The sequence below is a fragment of the Montipora capricornis genome, chromosome 1, assembly GCF_036669925.1.
Source record: "Montipora capricornis isolate CH-2021 chromosome 1, ASM3666992v2, whole genome shotgun sequence".
Lineage (NCBI taxonomy): Eukaryota > Metazoa > Cnidaria > Anthozoa > Scleractinia > Acroporidae > Montipora > Montipora capricornis.
The window spans coordinates 29279937-29294670 of NC_090883.1; the positions used below are offsets into that span (position 1 = coordinate 29279937).

General features: G+C 39.9%; 1 protein-coding gene across 1 annotated transcript in view; it reads left to right on the forward strand.

Annotated features, from left to right (window-relative positions):
* Positions 1-5454: 5454 nt before the first annotated feature.
* The window catches only part of LOC138037605 (serine/threonine-protein phosphatase 6 regulatory ankyrin repeat subunit B-like), a 47566-nt gene continuing 38286 nt past the window's right edge, over positions 5455-14734 (forward strand). The window contains exons 1-5 of the mRNA XM_068883510.1: positions 5455-5741; positions 6128-6277; positions 9930-11191; positions 12935-13012; positions 14284-14451. Of these exons, the coding sequence (XP_068739611.1) occupies positions 9955-11191; positions 12935-13012; positions 14284-14451 (1483 nt within the window). The 5' untranslated portion in view covers positions 5455-5741; positions 6128-6277; positions 9930-9954. The remainder of the gene's footprint in view (positions 5742-6127; positions 6278-9929; positions 11192-12934; positions 13013-14283; positions 14452-14734) is intronic.

Genomic DNA, 14734 nt, shown 5'->3' on the forward strand with positions numbered 1-14734 from the left:
GAGGAGAACTCGTTCACGAGAAGCTTATCGCTGGTTCAACTTACCGAATGTTGAAAAAGAAAAAACCCGTTTTGACTGCTTTGGCGAGCGGTTTAGATCCACGAAGTTCTTTACTGGCTGGGAAATAGTGACACGAGGTCGGTTCGCAGAGAGTTTCTCTCACTATCTTGCTGCATGGGAGCTGGAATTTTGCTCATAATCATCCTGGGGGTGCGTAACACTTTTTTTTAGCAAAATCAAAAAAACTCCTTAGCGTTTTCATGTAAGTTTTTGACCTATTATTATGCATCTTGGAAATAATTTTCGTTGGGTGCGCATGCAAAAAGTCGACGAGTAAAAGAGGGAGAGGGATTCTGTCTCAAAGAGAAAATGACATGGGGCGGTTCTTTAACTAAGCCGAAGTTCGAAAGGTAGAAAGTACAATTCATTGGATAAATGACAATCTGGAGGACTTAACCAGCGTGGATTGACCGATGAATCTCGTGGATAGCGTTATGTACGTTTAAAAAATTAATGCAAGATAAATAAGTGATATGTGTTATTTGAAATTGCTGTTTTGTTACTTATCAGACGTGAGAACAACAATCTTTGCTTTTTTCTCGGTACCTTTACAAATTTGCATTTTACAATTAATTTAATTAACCAATTAAATTCGGTCTGAGGTTCCCAGAATAACGGAATAAAGGAGTCAGGCACAAGGCCATCTCCCACCACCAGACTCTTAACATGGGAAAATGAAAACAATTGAAGTCGCACGAGCGAAAAATAACTTCATCGAAAGAAACGTGTGATAAATAAAGGACATTACATGGCCGCGGATGTATGCAAATTTGATCTTAGAGCCTTGCTAACATTGGTATCCACACGAGTCTACCCTTGGATAATTAGCCCCCAATATGAAGAGTCTTCATCAAGTATGGATAAACAGTAGCGTTCTCTTATAAACAGCTGTAGGTTCAAAATCGAAGGGCTCCATCAGCTAAGTCGTAAATGTGGTGTTACAGTAGCTAGAGGTTCGTAATGGGAGAGTGTCTAATCGGCGTGGGTGGGTGGGTCGTGGGTCCCTAACCCTAACCTTTTTTTATCAACGACTGGAAATTCTCGAAACAGACAAGACCTAAGACCTAAGACAAATTTGGACTGAGCACTGAGGGAGCTAATATATATCTTCAAACAAACACGACCCACCACCCACCTACCCACGACCCACCCACCCACGCGACTTAGCTTCACCCTCGTAATGGCTGGCAGCTGAGAATTGGCTGAAATTTTACCCGCTAGCTGCATGAGAATTGACGATTTTTTTTATCAAGCTTTGAATGACATCTGTCAAAGATAAGTGGTAGAAGGAAGCCATGACTAGGAGCCTACAACTTCGTTGTATTTGTGGAACGGCGTTTTACAGACCGAGTTATTTTTAGATTGATTTTCGCGCGAAACCACACCGTTCCAGCCAATCACAAGTCTCGCATGAGAAATTATTATCCATGCGATTGAGGATGGTCAATCGTACAAGCCAAATCGTATTTAAAGGTGCTGTGTCATGGCAATGCAGTTATTGTTGTGTAGTTTACAAATTACTTACCCCTTCTCGCTATGCAACTTCTTTAAGCCAGAAACTCATCTCAAAGCTTCGTAACAAAAAATGTCTGTCGAGCATATATAACGTAAGTTACAAAGCATCGGCAACGAGTGCAAGTTCTCGAAGTCGTGCTCCATATATTTAGTTAGGCGTATAATACGAGTTCCAGTTTGCAGAAAATACTTAATATGCTGTTTTTCATATTTCTGTTCTGTTTTTCAACAAGAAATAAGCTTATGTAAGAATTAGGTATTTTATAGGATCATGCCGATTGAGCTTGATAAGCTTAGCCCTTAGTCTTGTTTCCCAGGTCACTTCAAAGAAGAACACAAAGTGTTTGCGAAACTAAATTTTCACAACAAATTCTTACTAAATTTCATTAAAGTTGAATGAACCGTTCAACAATCCTGCAGGTTCCATCTTGAAGGACACTGCGTGGAAAGATGAAAAAGGAAGTGATAGTTGATCAGATTGCAAAGAAAGACCTTATGAAAAGTGTTGAACTCAAATAAGCTAAAACCACACCAATTCTTTGGCAAAATATCAACATTTTAAGCTGCTTTTCAGGCTTGAAACCCCCAAAATTATTTGCCCAGCACTTGAGGATTGTTATTCTATGATTATTACAGCTTTAAACTAAAAGAAACAGTTCTAAATCAAACGCAATTCCTTTTGACAAACTCGTACTCGCCGCTACGACTTTTCGCTGCAAACTCGTCTGAGACCGACTTGGCGGGACTAGTTGAGCACGTTGGGCTGCGCAGTATAGCTGCGCAGTAATCAAAATCCCAGAACTCTTACTCGAAGTCGTACTCGTTGTCAATGCTAACATTCTCTAATGTCGTGACACAGCCCCTTTAAGAACTCGTCTAAAAATAGCTTGATCTTCGAAAATGCCATTCCATAGACCAAAGTATTTGGGAAGCAAGTCCTGCCAGGTGGTAGCTGAAACAGGCTAATAACTGATAACAGGGTACATGAAAGTTAAAAAAAAAAAATTGAAAAAAATCGAAAAAAATCAGGAAGGCGTGGGTTCGAGTCCCGCTCAGGGCAAAAACCAATTTTTCGGATGGGTGTGTCGAAAGGTAAAAATGCACGGTATGCATTCCTGTCTCCTATATATTGTCTATACCTTTCATTTGCCTCAAAATTTCTAACTTTCATGTGTTCTAAACCCTGTGTGGGGTTTTAGAGGCAAGGATACACACTCAAGTGAAGGAAAGTTGGGCCTTCGGGATCCCCACGCTGCTAAGTCACCTCATTAATCTGCTGCGTTGCCAGCGTGGTAGCCTTGATGGTGTAGTGGCTTAGCATGCCCGACTAGTAATCAGGGAGGCGTGGGTTCGAGTCCCGCTCGGGGCAAAAACCAATGGGTGTGGATGGATGGGTGTGTCGAAAGGAAAAAATGCACGGTATGCATTCCTGTCTCCTATAGATAACAGGGTAAAAACAAAGCCTATTGCTTTTGAAATCGAGTGCACCCTAAAGGGTGGTTTTCACTAGCGACGGAATCGGAGTCGGAGTCGTAAGCGGAGTCAGTCGTAGTCAGAGTCGCTTATGACGTAGTGAAAACCAAAAATCGGAGTCGTAAGCGGAGTCATAAGGTCAACGGAATCGGAGTCGGAAGAATCAGAGCGGCTCCATTTTCTTCCGATTCTGCTTAAGACTCCGTTGCTTACGATTCAGTAAAAACAAGATTGTCGGAGTCGGAAGCAGAAGCGGAAGCTAATCACAATATGCGAGCCCAGGCTCTTCAATTACTTTCTGCTGCGATGAACAAACGTTAACATAGTGTGAGCATGGACAAAGGAAAGGAAAGGAAAGGAAAGGAACTTTATTTAAGTGTCTAGTCGTTCTAGCGCTGGAGCACTAATTGGGGACACTGTAAACCGAAATTAGCAATCGACACAAATCAAGTCAAATGTTGGTTTTTGAGGAGAGGGGAAACCGGAGTACCCGGAGAAAACCTCTGGGTGCAGATTAGAAAACCAACAAACTCAACCCACATATGACGGCTAGTCTGGGAATCAAACCCGGGCCACATTTGGTTAGAGGCGAGTGCTCTCACCACTGCGCCATTCCTGCACCCCCTGAGAAGATTGGGGAGGGTGTAAGACTTTTTCCCATGTTGTACGACAAGTCTTGCAATTTTTTTTAAAAAATAAGAACATGAAAAATAATTCTTGGCAGGAGGTGGCCAAACAAGCTAGGCTTAAGACAGGTATGTGATAAGAAGAATCCAGTTGTATATACGGGACTGATTTGAGGAGGTTTTTTTTCTACCCCCACTCCACCACTTTTGCGTCGTTGCGGGTCCAGAAAAAAACCTCTCTCAAATCAGTCCCTTATATACTACTGAACCAGTAAGTCTTGCAAAATAAGGAGAAGAAAGAGCCAAAGAAGAAAACTCTGTTCCACGTCCATCATGCTTTTATTTCTTCGTTTTGGCGCAAAAATTCCCACCTTGGCCGAACCCACTTCTCTGCTTTGTGATCAGCTTGTTCTTCCGCTTCTGCTTCCGACTCCGACAATCTAGTTTTCACTGGATCGTAAGCGGTGGAATCGTACGCGGAATCGGAAGGCAGTTTTCACCAGGGCATATGTGCTTACGACTCTTCTTACGACTCCTACTCCGATTTCGTCGTTCGTGAAAACCAGCCTTTAGCAAATGAACAATCCTGGGAAAGAAAAAGTGAAAAAAATGCCTGACAAATGCGGGGGGGAGGGGGGTGGCAAAGGAGGGCTTGAAATTTAGGGTAGCCACAACATTATGAGAGTCAAGAGTAACATGTTGGAAGTCCATCCTTTCAACAATTGATAACTAATTCATTTAATCACGTTTTTTTCTTGTTCGCCAAAGAAAGAAATTGACATTATCAATAAACCCACTTTCAGTGTGCGTCACCACACATTGTTCTGTCGCTGGAGGGATGTTCTATCGCAGGTTTATTTATGCACTCGCGAGCACGACGGCTTTGGCTGCGTGTAGACCGCGACTGGCATGAGGACTACTAGTCTTGGATTTCCACTTGCCGCCAAAACACAACGAAGCAACTATCTATTTACTTCCGCGCGTGTTTAAATAATCCTGCAATAAAATATCCCGCCAGCTATGCAGGCCACTCTTATGTTGGGAAAAATATGCAGAAAGACGTGGAGTTAATACTCGGTCAGCATTTTCATTCCGTTACCATATACCGGCCAACTAAAATAAAATGATGGGTCAATTTTTGGCGCTGCGTAGAGTAAATAATATCTTCTCAATATCCCTTGGGAATTTTTTTTTCACATCTTGGCGACGATTCTACGTCCAGTTGTTTCGATTGGACTAATAAGTGCAATTTTTGAATTGCAACTTTGCAGCAAGTTGTCTGTAGACTTCCGACGGACATCAAATGACCTGCTTAAACAACTACGGTTAGATGTAAGTGACCAATGAGAAACTATTATCTATTTTCCTGCGGAATGCGTTACGCCACGCCGGAACACGATTTGGGTCAGCTTTTCGTAGGCCTTCCCTCCCCCCATTTTTCCTTCGTTGGGAAGGTACGGCTACACGTAGGCTAATGCAGAGTTTTAAGATAAATTTGGGAAATGCTTCCCAGCCTGGAGCGCCTGGTTTTTTCCCAGAATCTGTTTAAGCCATCTGATAGCAAAGATACGTTCGGACAAATTCTTGCAGTCTGGGCGATTATAGTAGGGGAATAAATATAAGGATTTCTATGAACGTTCAAACTCAATTCAATGAAAATAATTAATTCAATAATCGGCCAGTAGAGGGCTAAGTGGGCCGGGCGGCTCTGGGGATGAGAATGAACAACTTCTCGTCCCCAGAGCCCAGCCGCCAACACCAGTCAAGTCAAGCAAGAAGCTCCACTCAAATAGCGTAGCTGGTGTAAAACCGGCAAATTTATAGCAGATTGGAACAGAGAGGAAAGGGAAGGAAAAAAAGAACGCATTTTAAAATTTCAAGTGTGTCATTCTGCAGGATTATTCTAATTAATGCGATCTTCAGATGCAAAGAACATCGCCCTCAGCTCCATCGTACGGCTCATTGGTTCTGGAGGCACCTTTCCACTACTGCAACTAGAAGTACTGTGCTTATCCCTTGGCATCGCTGGTCAAAACCTGGCAGGGATTGTTAAGGCTAGACTAGAAGGTATATTTAGCTGCTTTGATTTTCATTTTGGTAGCGGCTTTTGGCAATGGTGTCCCTCAAGTTTCTCCCGGTTTATATGATACATGTAATTTCTCCTGTGACGCGATAGACCACGGACGATTTGTAAAGTAGTTCTCATTTTACCAAGAAAGATGGATACCACATCCTTCCGTTGGCAAATGTATTTACTTGTAATAAATTGAAAATCAAAAGCTCTTTATCAACATGTTTTTCTTGCATTTGCCTTCGGGTACAAGCATTTTCAACGAGCCGGATGAACATAAGAACTTGTTTGCTGCTTGAGCAGTGGCAATTATGTAAATTTATGTCAAACTTACTTGACAGTTCTTCCTGCTTAAATGTTCCTCTACCGATCCATTTTATAGTGATAGAGTCTTGCAAAGAAAGATCAAGTGAGAGATCATCAAAGTTTCCCTTACTACATGCATGCTTCATTCAGATTTGTGAGAGTCTGAGAAGTTTCATATACTTGGTAGTTAAAGAAACATCGCAGATGAAGCGAAACGACCACTAAGGTACACACTAATGTATCCCTCAGATTTCTTTATAATTTATCCAGACCTAATTATGGCCCACATTTTTACATGTACTTGGGGTGTGTTCCAAGGGTTCAGCAGTGTAGCAGCTTCTATTGTTTTTAAGTCTTAAGCCATGCTCACACTCAACGTTGATTATGATCAACTGAAGTATGATTCAGGCTATCATACTCCATTCAATTTTATTAAATTGTGGCTCTGTTCACATCTGCAAAAATTCAAATACAATCGGCAGGGTGACCTAGCAGTGTGAGACAAAATGGCACCGTACCGCGTGGCTGCCACGATTATCATCACCATGCTTGAGGCAAAAGAGAACCAAGGACAGCGTCTGAAAATAGAAGAAGACACCAAATAGTGATTATAAGTTTCGTCTGCTCATATACCACCACGTGTTCGCCATTCTGTTCAATATTTAATTCGATTATAATTCGATCATAATCGAGGCCTAATGTGAACACAGCTTAAGTCATTGTTTCAATTGTTTAGTCTTTCGTTTTTGGCTAGGGTGACAAGATAATCCCATTATAATTATGTTACGAGAGCTGCTACATCACCCCAAGAGTTACATGTAGATGGCCCTAACTTTCATTTTATGTTATTTAATTATGATACATCATGAGATTCCTTTAAATTTATCCTGGGACAGCTGTCAAGGGACCCTTGCAATAAAGTACAAGCATGAGTGCAGGTCATCCGGTGAGCATGCACACAAACACAACAAAAAGTATATGCAGTGTGTAGCATGATCACTCATTAGGTCGGAGGCCATTTAAGCTGAGCATAGACTTTAATTTCCGGTGCATCTTTGATTGATCTCTTTAGTTTCACTTATGTCCAGAAATGCACGCAATCGCAAAAATAACAAATATAACAACCATGCGAAAAACATACTGAAAATAACAATTATAGCAAAAATGACGAAAATAACAAAACAAGGGAGCACCACTCGCAAATATAACAAATCAGTCAGGGTTGTATATAAGAGCCGGCAGCCGGCGAAGTTCGCCGGCTTCTCTGTCAGGTTTCGCCGGCTACTTTCATTGTTTGAAGAGTCAAGACATGTAGAGGAGATGATGTTTATGAGGTCTAAACTACTTGGGCTCAATACAAATAAAAATTTGCAGTGTCTATCTTTTCTGAAAACACATAAAAGACTTCTGACTCAAGGGCAGTTTAAAAACGTTATGCTTGAGACTTTCATTTTGAAAAAATCTTGCTGTGGTGGCCGGAAAGTAGGAACAATATGATTTGTTGTCCGCCATATTGGATTTCGATATCTTTAAACAGCCACCGATTGTATCTTACTAGGAAGGAAAAATCACTCAAGGACGTTTTAGTCCGCGCAAAACTTCTTTTAATCACGCCGCAATCATAAAAAAAACTTGTAAACAAAGAAGCACTTTCAACAGGTTTGTTCTCAAACCAGAAGGAAATTTACATATGATGTTCTGCTAGCAACACGCTCAGCCTGCGTTCACGCATCTCTTACCACAACTCAACTGAGGAACAAAACTAGCCCCTGATCATTCACTAACCGCTCCTTCGTTTTCACTTCGAACCTTTCAGTTGATCATTTATAGCGAACGTAGAAGCCGAGGACTCGTAGACTTTATCTAAACACTTGAATGTAACGCTCCTCGGAGTTAAATCCTACTTGCCCGCGTAAGTACTCGTCCTCTCGAGGGCATCTCTACGCTTCAATGTGACAACGGATCTTTATCCAACGTCACTCTTGATCAACTCTCACTACTTTACGGAACTCCTAAACTCTTTGGAAAAAACTACATCACTCTTAAACCGCTCGAGTGATTTTCAATTTTCGAAATTCATGGCTACAACCAAGTTCCGCAAGCATAATTTATTTTCCCGTTAATTACACAATGGAACGAATGTGTGTCATCTTCACACCTAAAAGGATCGAAACATCCTTTACGCCATTGGCCAATTAGTATCCTCCAATCAGCTTCTTTATTTAACAACCAATCAGAAGCCTTTGCTGGTCTAGTTTGTTCAAAGTATGTTTGCCATGTTTTACAAGTTGTCAAGTGGCAATATTTGCCAGGCTCGTTAGCTCCAGCAAAACCACCAAAAAGATACAAAAAATATCACTCAACTTTTTGATTATAGGGTTGTATTATGAAATGTCGCTTCGTCTTTCTTTGAGTAACATGGTTTTCATGTATAATTGCAGCTTGATTCATCCCTCTAATGTCTGAGTTTCATGGCCCAAAATGCCGGAAATGCATTTTCCGGCGTTCAGTTTTCAAAAATTTTCCGCAGGGGAGCATGCCCCGGACCCCCTAGAAGCGATGGAAACAAGCCCATCGTATGGGTCCTCCGGACCCACAAACCATCTACTTTGCAAAAAACTCCGGCTACTTAAAACCTTAAGAAAACCCTGTCAGTGGAAAGAGACAGAGAGAGAGGAGAGAGAGAGGAGAGAGAGATTGAACGAGAGAGAGAGAGAGAGGGGAAGAGAGAGAGAGAGAGAAGAACGAGAGAGAGAGGAGAGAGAGAGAGTAGGAAGATGGAGAGAGATGAGAGAGAGAGAGAGAGATAGAGAGAGCGAGGGAGGGCTGAGAGAGAGAAGAAGAGAGAGAGAGAGAGAGAGGAGAGAGGAAGAGAGAGAGAAGGAGAGAGTAGAGGAGGGGAAAGAGGGCTTTCCGGCAGATGAGAGAGGGGATACGGGAAAATAGAATTATATAATAGCAAATACGTAACGAAGAATTACATAATAGCAAAAGGGAAAATGACAAATCAAGGGAGTGACACTGGCAAATATAACAAATCACTAAGTGCCTGCACATAACTGCCTAGCTTAAAAAAAGGTTTTTACTGTACTGGCACTTACTGGTTTGGTAAGAGATACCTACATTTTTTATGTAATGTTAGTTGGACTTCTGTGCTCATTAATACAGTTGCATCAAGTGTAAAACTGTAGGGCCATATTTGGATCATGACAGAGTTGTGATGAAATTATTTTATTCAATTTCTTTGCTTGTGCAGTCTAGAAAGTAAATATTAGGGAAAATTTGTGCAAACATAACTTGTCCATTGCCCATGCACCACTAAGCACCCACTTCCTAAACGTTGCCAAAATTACCATAATTTATATCGGGATGAAGATTTGGCTGTAAAGTATGATAAGTATAGGAAATTGTATGAACGCAAGTGCATTTTGTGATTTATGGATGTTTTGAAAGTTCTCAAAATTGCACAAGCCGTAAATCACGAAATGGACTACCAGGTTCATACGATTTTTTATTTATTATACATGTATTCTCAAAAAAATTTACCCAAATGGGCTACTTTGTTCGTGCTTGTATTCTTCCAGTTTTGGGTTTAGTTTTCTTTCAGTCGCCCATGTTTGCCAGACATTCAACCAGGTCTGTGTAGCTTTCAACATGCTTTTGTTTTTTGCATTAATTTTTCTTTAAGTTGCCCAACGATGTTTTCACTTTGGTGTTCAAATTTGGCACTTCCCTGGTGTTTCCATAGCAACTTCTGTATTGCACTCTATAACCTATTTATGCATTCGCCATTGGCCAATCAGAAACAAGATAATTATTTTGTTGAGTATATAATAAGCACTGTTGATACTTAGTGTTTGTATTGTAAACCATTTCAGTTGTCTGTCAATTGGAATTGAAATCATGGCACAAGGAGGAGTATCTGTAGAAGCAGAGGAGATTTTTGCCCAAAGCAAGGAAGCACTGGACATTACTCTTTTAGGGAGTGAATGGAATTCATCAGCTGGGGGGTTGTCAACATTAAACAGAGAGTTTGCAATTCATCTGTCGAAACAGCCAAATGTCAGAGTTTCTTTGTTGGTCCCAGAGGGTTCTTGTAAAGATGAAGACAAAATAGAAGCCCAAAATTTTAGGATCAATGTTCTTGATGCAGGGAAACAACTGGGCTTCAGTGAACCTCTTGACTGGTTGTGCTTTCCACCTCAAGATCACAGAATAGATGTTGTTGTTGGCCATGGTGTGAAACTTGGCCGCCAAGTTAACATCATAAAACGTTCTCCACAATTCCAAAATTGTAAATGGGTGCACATGGTGCATACTGCTCCAGAAGACCTCAGCAAATATAAGGGTTATGATAATCCTACTTCAAGAGGTGAACAGAAGCACTGGAATGAAGTTGATCTTTGTAAATGTGCTGACCTTGTTGTTCCAGTGGGACCAAAACTTAAAAAGGCTTATTCGTCCTATTTGCAGGGCTGTAAGAAGGTTGAGGATATTTTTGAAATAGTTCCAGGTCTATTTAATAGGGAATTTGGGGATTTGGTGCAACAGGCCAAAGTTGAGAGTGATGATGATTTCAAGGTGTTGTTGTGTGGGCGTGGAGATGATGAGGACTTTGAGCTGAAGGGATATGACATTGCTGTTAAGGCATTTGCCGATCAACGCCTGAAAGGAAAACGATATTATCTTCTGTTTGTGGGTGCCCCTGATGGGAAGCAGGATGAGGTCAGGAGAAGACTTCTCAACTGTGGAATTACTGAAGAGCAGCTGACAGTGCGAAAATTTGAACAGAGCCGTGCAAGAATGAAGGATCTCTTTTGTGAGGTCGATCTTGTCATCATGCCTTCAAAATCAGAGGGATTTGGTCTTGTTGCCCTTGAAGCTCTATCAGCTGGTTTACCAGTTCTTGTAGGGAGTAATTCAGGATTTGCAAGAGCGTTAGAAGAGATTCACTTTGGAGACACGTGCATAGTTCGCTCAAATGATCCTGCCAAATGGGCAAAAAAAATTGATAGTGTCAGAGCTAAACATAAAAAGCGACTTGGTGAGATGACTTCTATAAGAGAATCTTATAAAGAAAAGTTCAGTTGGAGGGAACAGTGTGCAAATCTTGTGAAGAAACTGTGGAAAATGGTTCATGGTATTGTACTTATTTGTGTTTCTTATTTTTATGTTCTTTTGAATTGTTATTTAGTACAATTAGCATAAATTCTGTTAACCCTACCTACTGAAAAGTGTGCTTTAATGGTCCTTTGGGATGAAGAGGGAAAAGAGCAAGTGCTAGCAATAATTATTTGTGTCTAGTTATTAGTATAATTATACCACATAAGTGAATAGCACTTTCCGCATGTTGTGATTGACAAGTTCAGGAGTGAGTAGCAAGTACTATAATTCAACTCTTGCGAAGGAGCAAATTTTATCAATAAACAAGGTGGCTGTTCGGCTCAATATTCAACTTGCAGTGTGGTATAATTATAGTAAAAGAATTATTCAACTCAATGTTGGTGAAAAGTAGCGGATATTTACCTTACTACTTCCCAGCACAATAAAAATCCACTACTATTCACCTCCTATTAAGGACGGTGCCTACTATAATTGTTATTGCGCATATGTTCTGCGCATCTCAAGAGACTCGATTTCCTATGGGTGGTGCTTATTAATACATGGATATTTTTGCGCATTTCAAAACTATGCGAAGAAAGCAGATCTTAGGAAGTGCTCTTGGTATCCAAAATGAAAATTGGGGGTAACCATGCATTTTTCAGAGGTAATTGATGTTCAATTTGGAAAAGAACGCCATACATTGCTTTGTATTTTAAAGCTTTTTACAAAATTAATATTGTTGATTGATTATCTTCCAAAAATGCGTGGTTATATACCCCCAATTTTCTTTTTGGATTTCAATAACACTTGTTAAGATCTGCTTTTCCTGCATATTCAGGAAACCGCACAAAAATACCTTAAGTTTGAATTAGTGGGCACCATCCTTACAGGATCTAAAAACATGAACATTCTATAAAATTCATTGATTGCTCCTTAACAACATCTACCCCCTTGAACCCTTCCCTTCCTGAGAGTGAGACCAATAGATTTTACTCTGGCTATTACATGCCAGATGAGTTTACTCACCTGTTGATTAGGAGGGGGGGAGGCTTTAGGTGTGAGTGAGTGTAAGTTAAAGCTTGTTGTACTACCGGAGGTGTTCTCAAACATTGAAAATTATTGTATTTTTTTTACAAGCCTTACATTTCAACATTTTCTTTATTTAAAATACTCTAATGACATATTAGTAAGGAGGATCAATGTCTGGACAAGCTTATAGCTGGAGAGAGAGATGCAGTGTAGAGAAAAACATTACTTTAATGACCATTTTTGGAATTTTTAGAATTTTTGTTTTAATTTGCACAGATTTGTTGGAAATGAAAATCAAAACAGTGCATGTTTTTTCCTGGTTGTTTCATGTTTGATATTCAAGAATTATTGTGCGCAAAAAGTTCCGTTTTCTCTGGCAGTGCTGTTTGTTAAATGAGAAACAACAGAAACTGTTTGTAACTTCAGCTTAATTTAAGAAGAAATTGAGAATTAACCATCTTACATTTATTTAATTAGCCACAGAGTACTGGTTATTCAAACCAAAAAGTGCTTGTATGGTGGGTGAATAAGGAATTGTTTTCATTGAAAACAAGAACATTGTAAGTCCTCAAATCCTGAGGAAAGTTGATTTGTGCATGATTTGGCCAACGTAGAGCATCATGTACAGGAACCTCAAGTCTGGATTGTGTGATCAATTTTTTTTTTCCTGCTTCTTTCAAAAAAATTTATTCGTCACAGTTGATGGTGGCAGAATCATCCAATTTCGATATTGTTTTGGTGTCTTTGTCAGAGAGCTCTACTTTTCAAGCCACAGCAGAAGATGGCTCAGATGAACAACGTTTTGCAGTTAGCAGTTTGCCAGTCACAGGTAAGTTCCTTGTACACACATGGTATACAATATTATGAAAGGAACTTAAATCACAATGGTCATCACATTTTAGGGAGCAACTTGAGCTTCAGTTGTATTAGAGACCTGAAAAAATCCATACTTATTGTACAAATGTAGATGGGAATTAAACCTATGAGTTTGTTTATTTACTATATACTCAGTCTACATTTACATCTGCTGTTCATACCTGCCAACCCCCAGGGTACAAAAATCTGGAGATGTCTAGGAACTAATCTTTGCATTGTAAGAATGTCATTTTGGCAATGTCTGAATACCCTCTATAAATCACCCGAAGGCCTTCTGAAAGTTCCAGACGTCTCTCTTGTACTATACCGTATTGCTATTGCTCTCATAACCACGTCAACTTTCTACCATGTATTGTGCAATTTGATTGGTTGATTTCCAACCAATTATGATACGCATTAAAAATAATTCTCTATTTGATTGCTCTGTTTTACGTTTGCCGATTGAGAACAGCTCAAATGAAAACTCTAGGTCCCCTTCTTGTTTTATTTTCCTTTTTGACTTTTGAAAAAGGCCACGGTTGGTATTTCCCGGGAGATTTGGTGCTCTAATCAGGAGACCAGGAGTTTTGATGAAAACGAATGGAGACTCCCGGGAAAACTGGGATAGTTGGCAGGTATGGCCGTGGTAAACTTATCTGCACTATTAAGCCATTTGTGAGCTGAGTGGTTGAGAGCTCTTGTTAGATCTCATTAGAGGTGAATTTAATTATGAGATTGTATAACAAATTTAGTTATTCTGAAGGAATGCCTGTGCTCTTACCCCCAATTATATTCATAGTCTTTAATTAATGGACAGTTTTCCTTTTTACTGACATTGAGACATATAATTATGTACATTGTATTGAAAGGTTAAAAGGATGTCCTGAAAGAGAAAACTGATCACTGTCTTCACAGTGAAGTTTATCAAGAATGAAAGTTCAGAATTCTGACAAAACAGAAGGGTTGTTGTATAAATGAGACAAAAACAGTGGCCATTCTTAATGACAACTTAATTTTACATTGTATGTTCAGATGCAAAAAGCAAACATCCTCAATAGCTTACAGTACACTGAAAGTCATGTAAAGATGAATCTTTCATGAAATAAATAATATTACCGGTACTACAGCATGTTCAACTTAATAACATTGCTCGTGAGATTCAACATTTGCCTATTCAATAGATTGCGTGGTCTGTGTCCCAGGGTAATAAAATTGAATCATCTGTTGTGGTATTTACACATGTAGGAATGGATTCAAGTGGTAGAGCAAAACTACAGAGAGCAGAGCAACAGTTATCTGCAGTCACATCAGGTGCACTTTACAAACATTCTGTGCATAAAGAGAAAATTAATGAGGATAAAGACCCCCTGGTTGAAGTTGAAGTTGAAGTTGAAAGTACAGTACCGTGCAAAAGTAAGTTGACAGTCTCTTTCGAGTCTCAATTCTCGACTCGATCCTCGATTCTTGCAAGGATCGAGGAACGACAATCGAGAATCGAGTCAAAGGAATCAAGAATTATTTTAATGAGCTGGTCACTTGACTGATTCCTTGATAGCTTAATAGCACAAACTCAACTGGGAATACAAATGAAAGAAAAGCCTGTGAAAGTTTCTCAGAGAATTTTGTTCAGGAGTAATTAACACAGAAAACCATGAGTTTAGTCCTCTTTCGAATCCGGTTGCTGAAATTGAGAAAA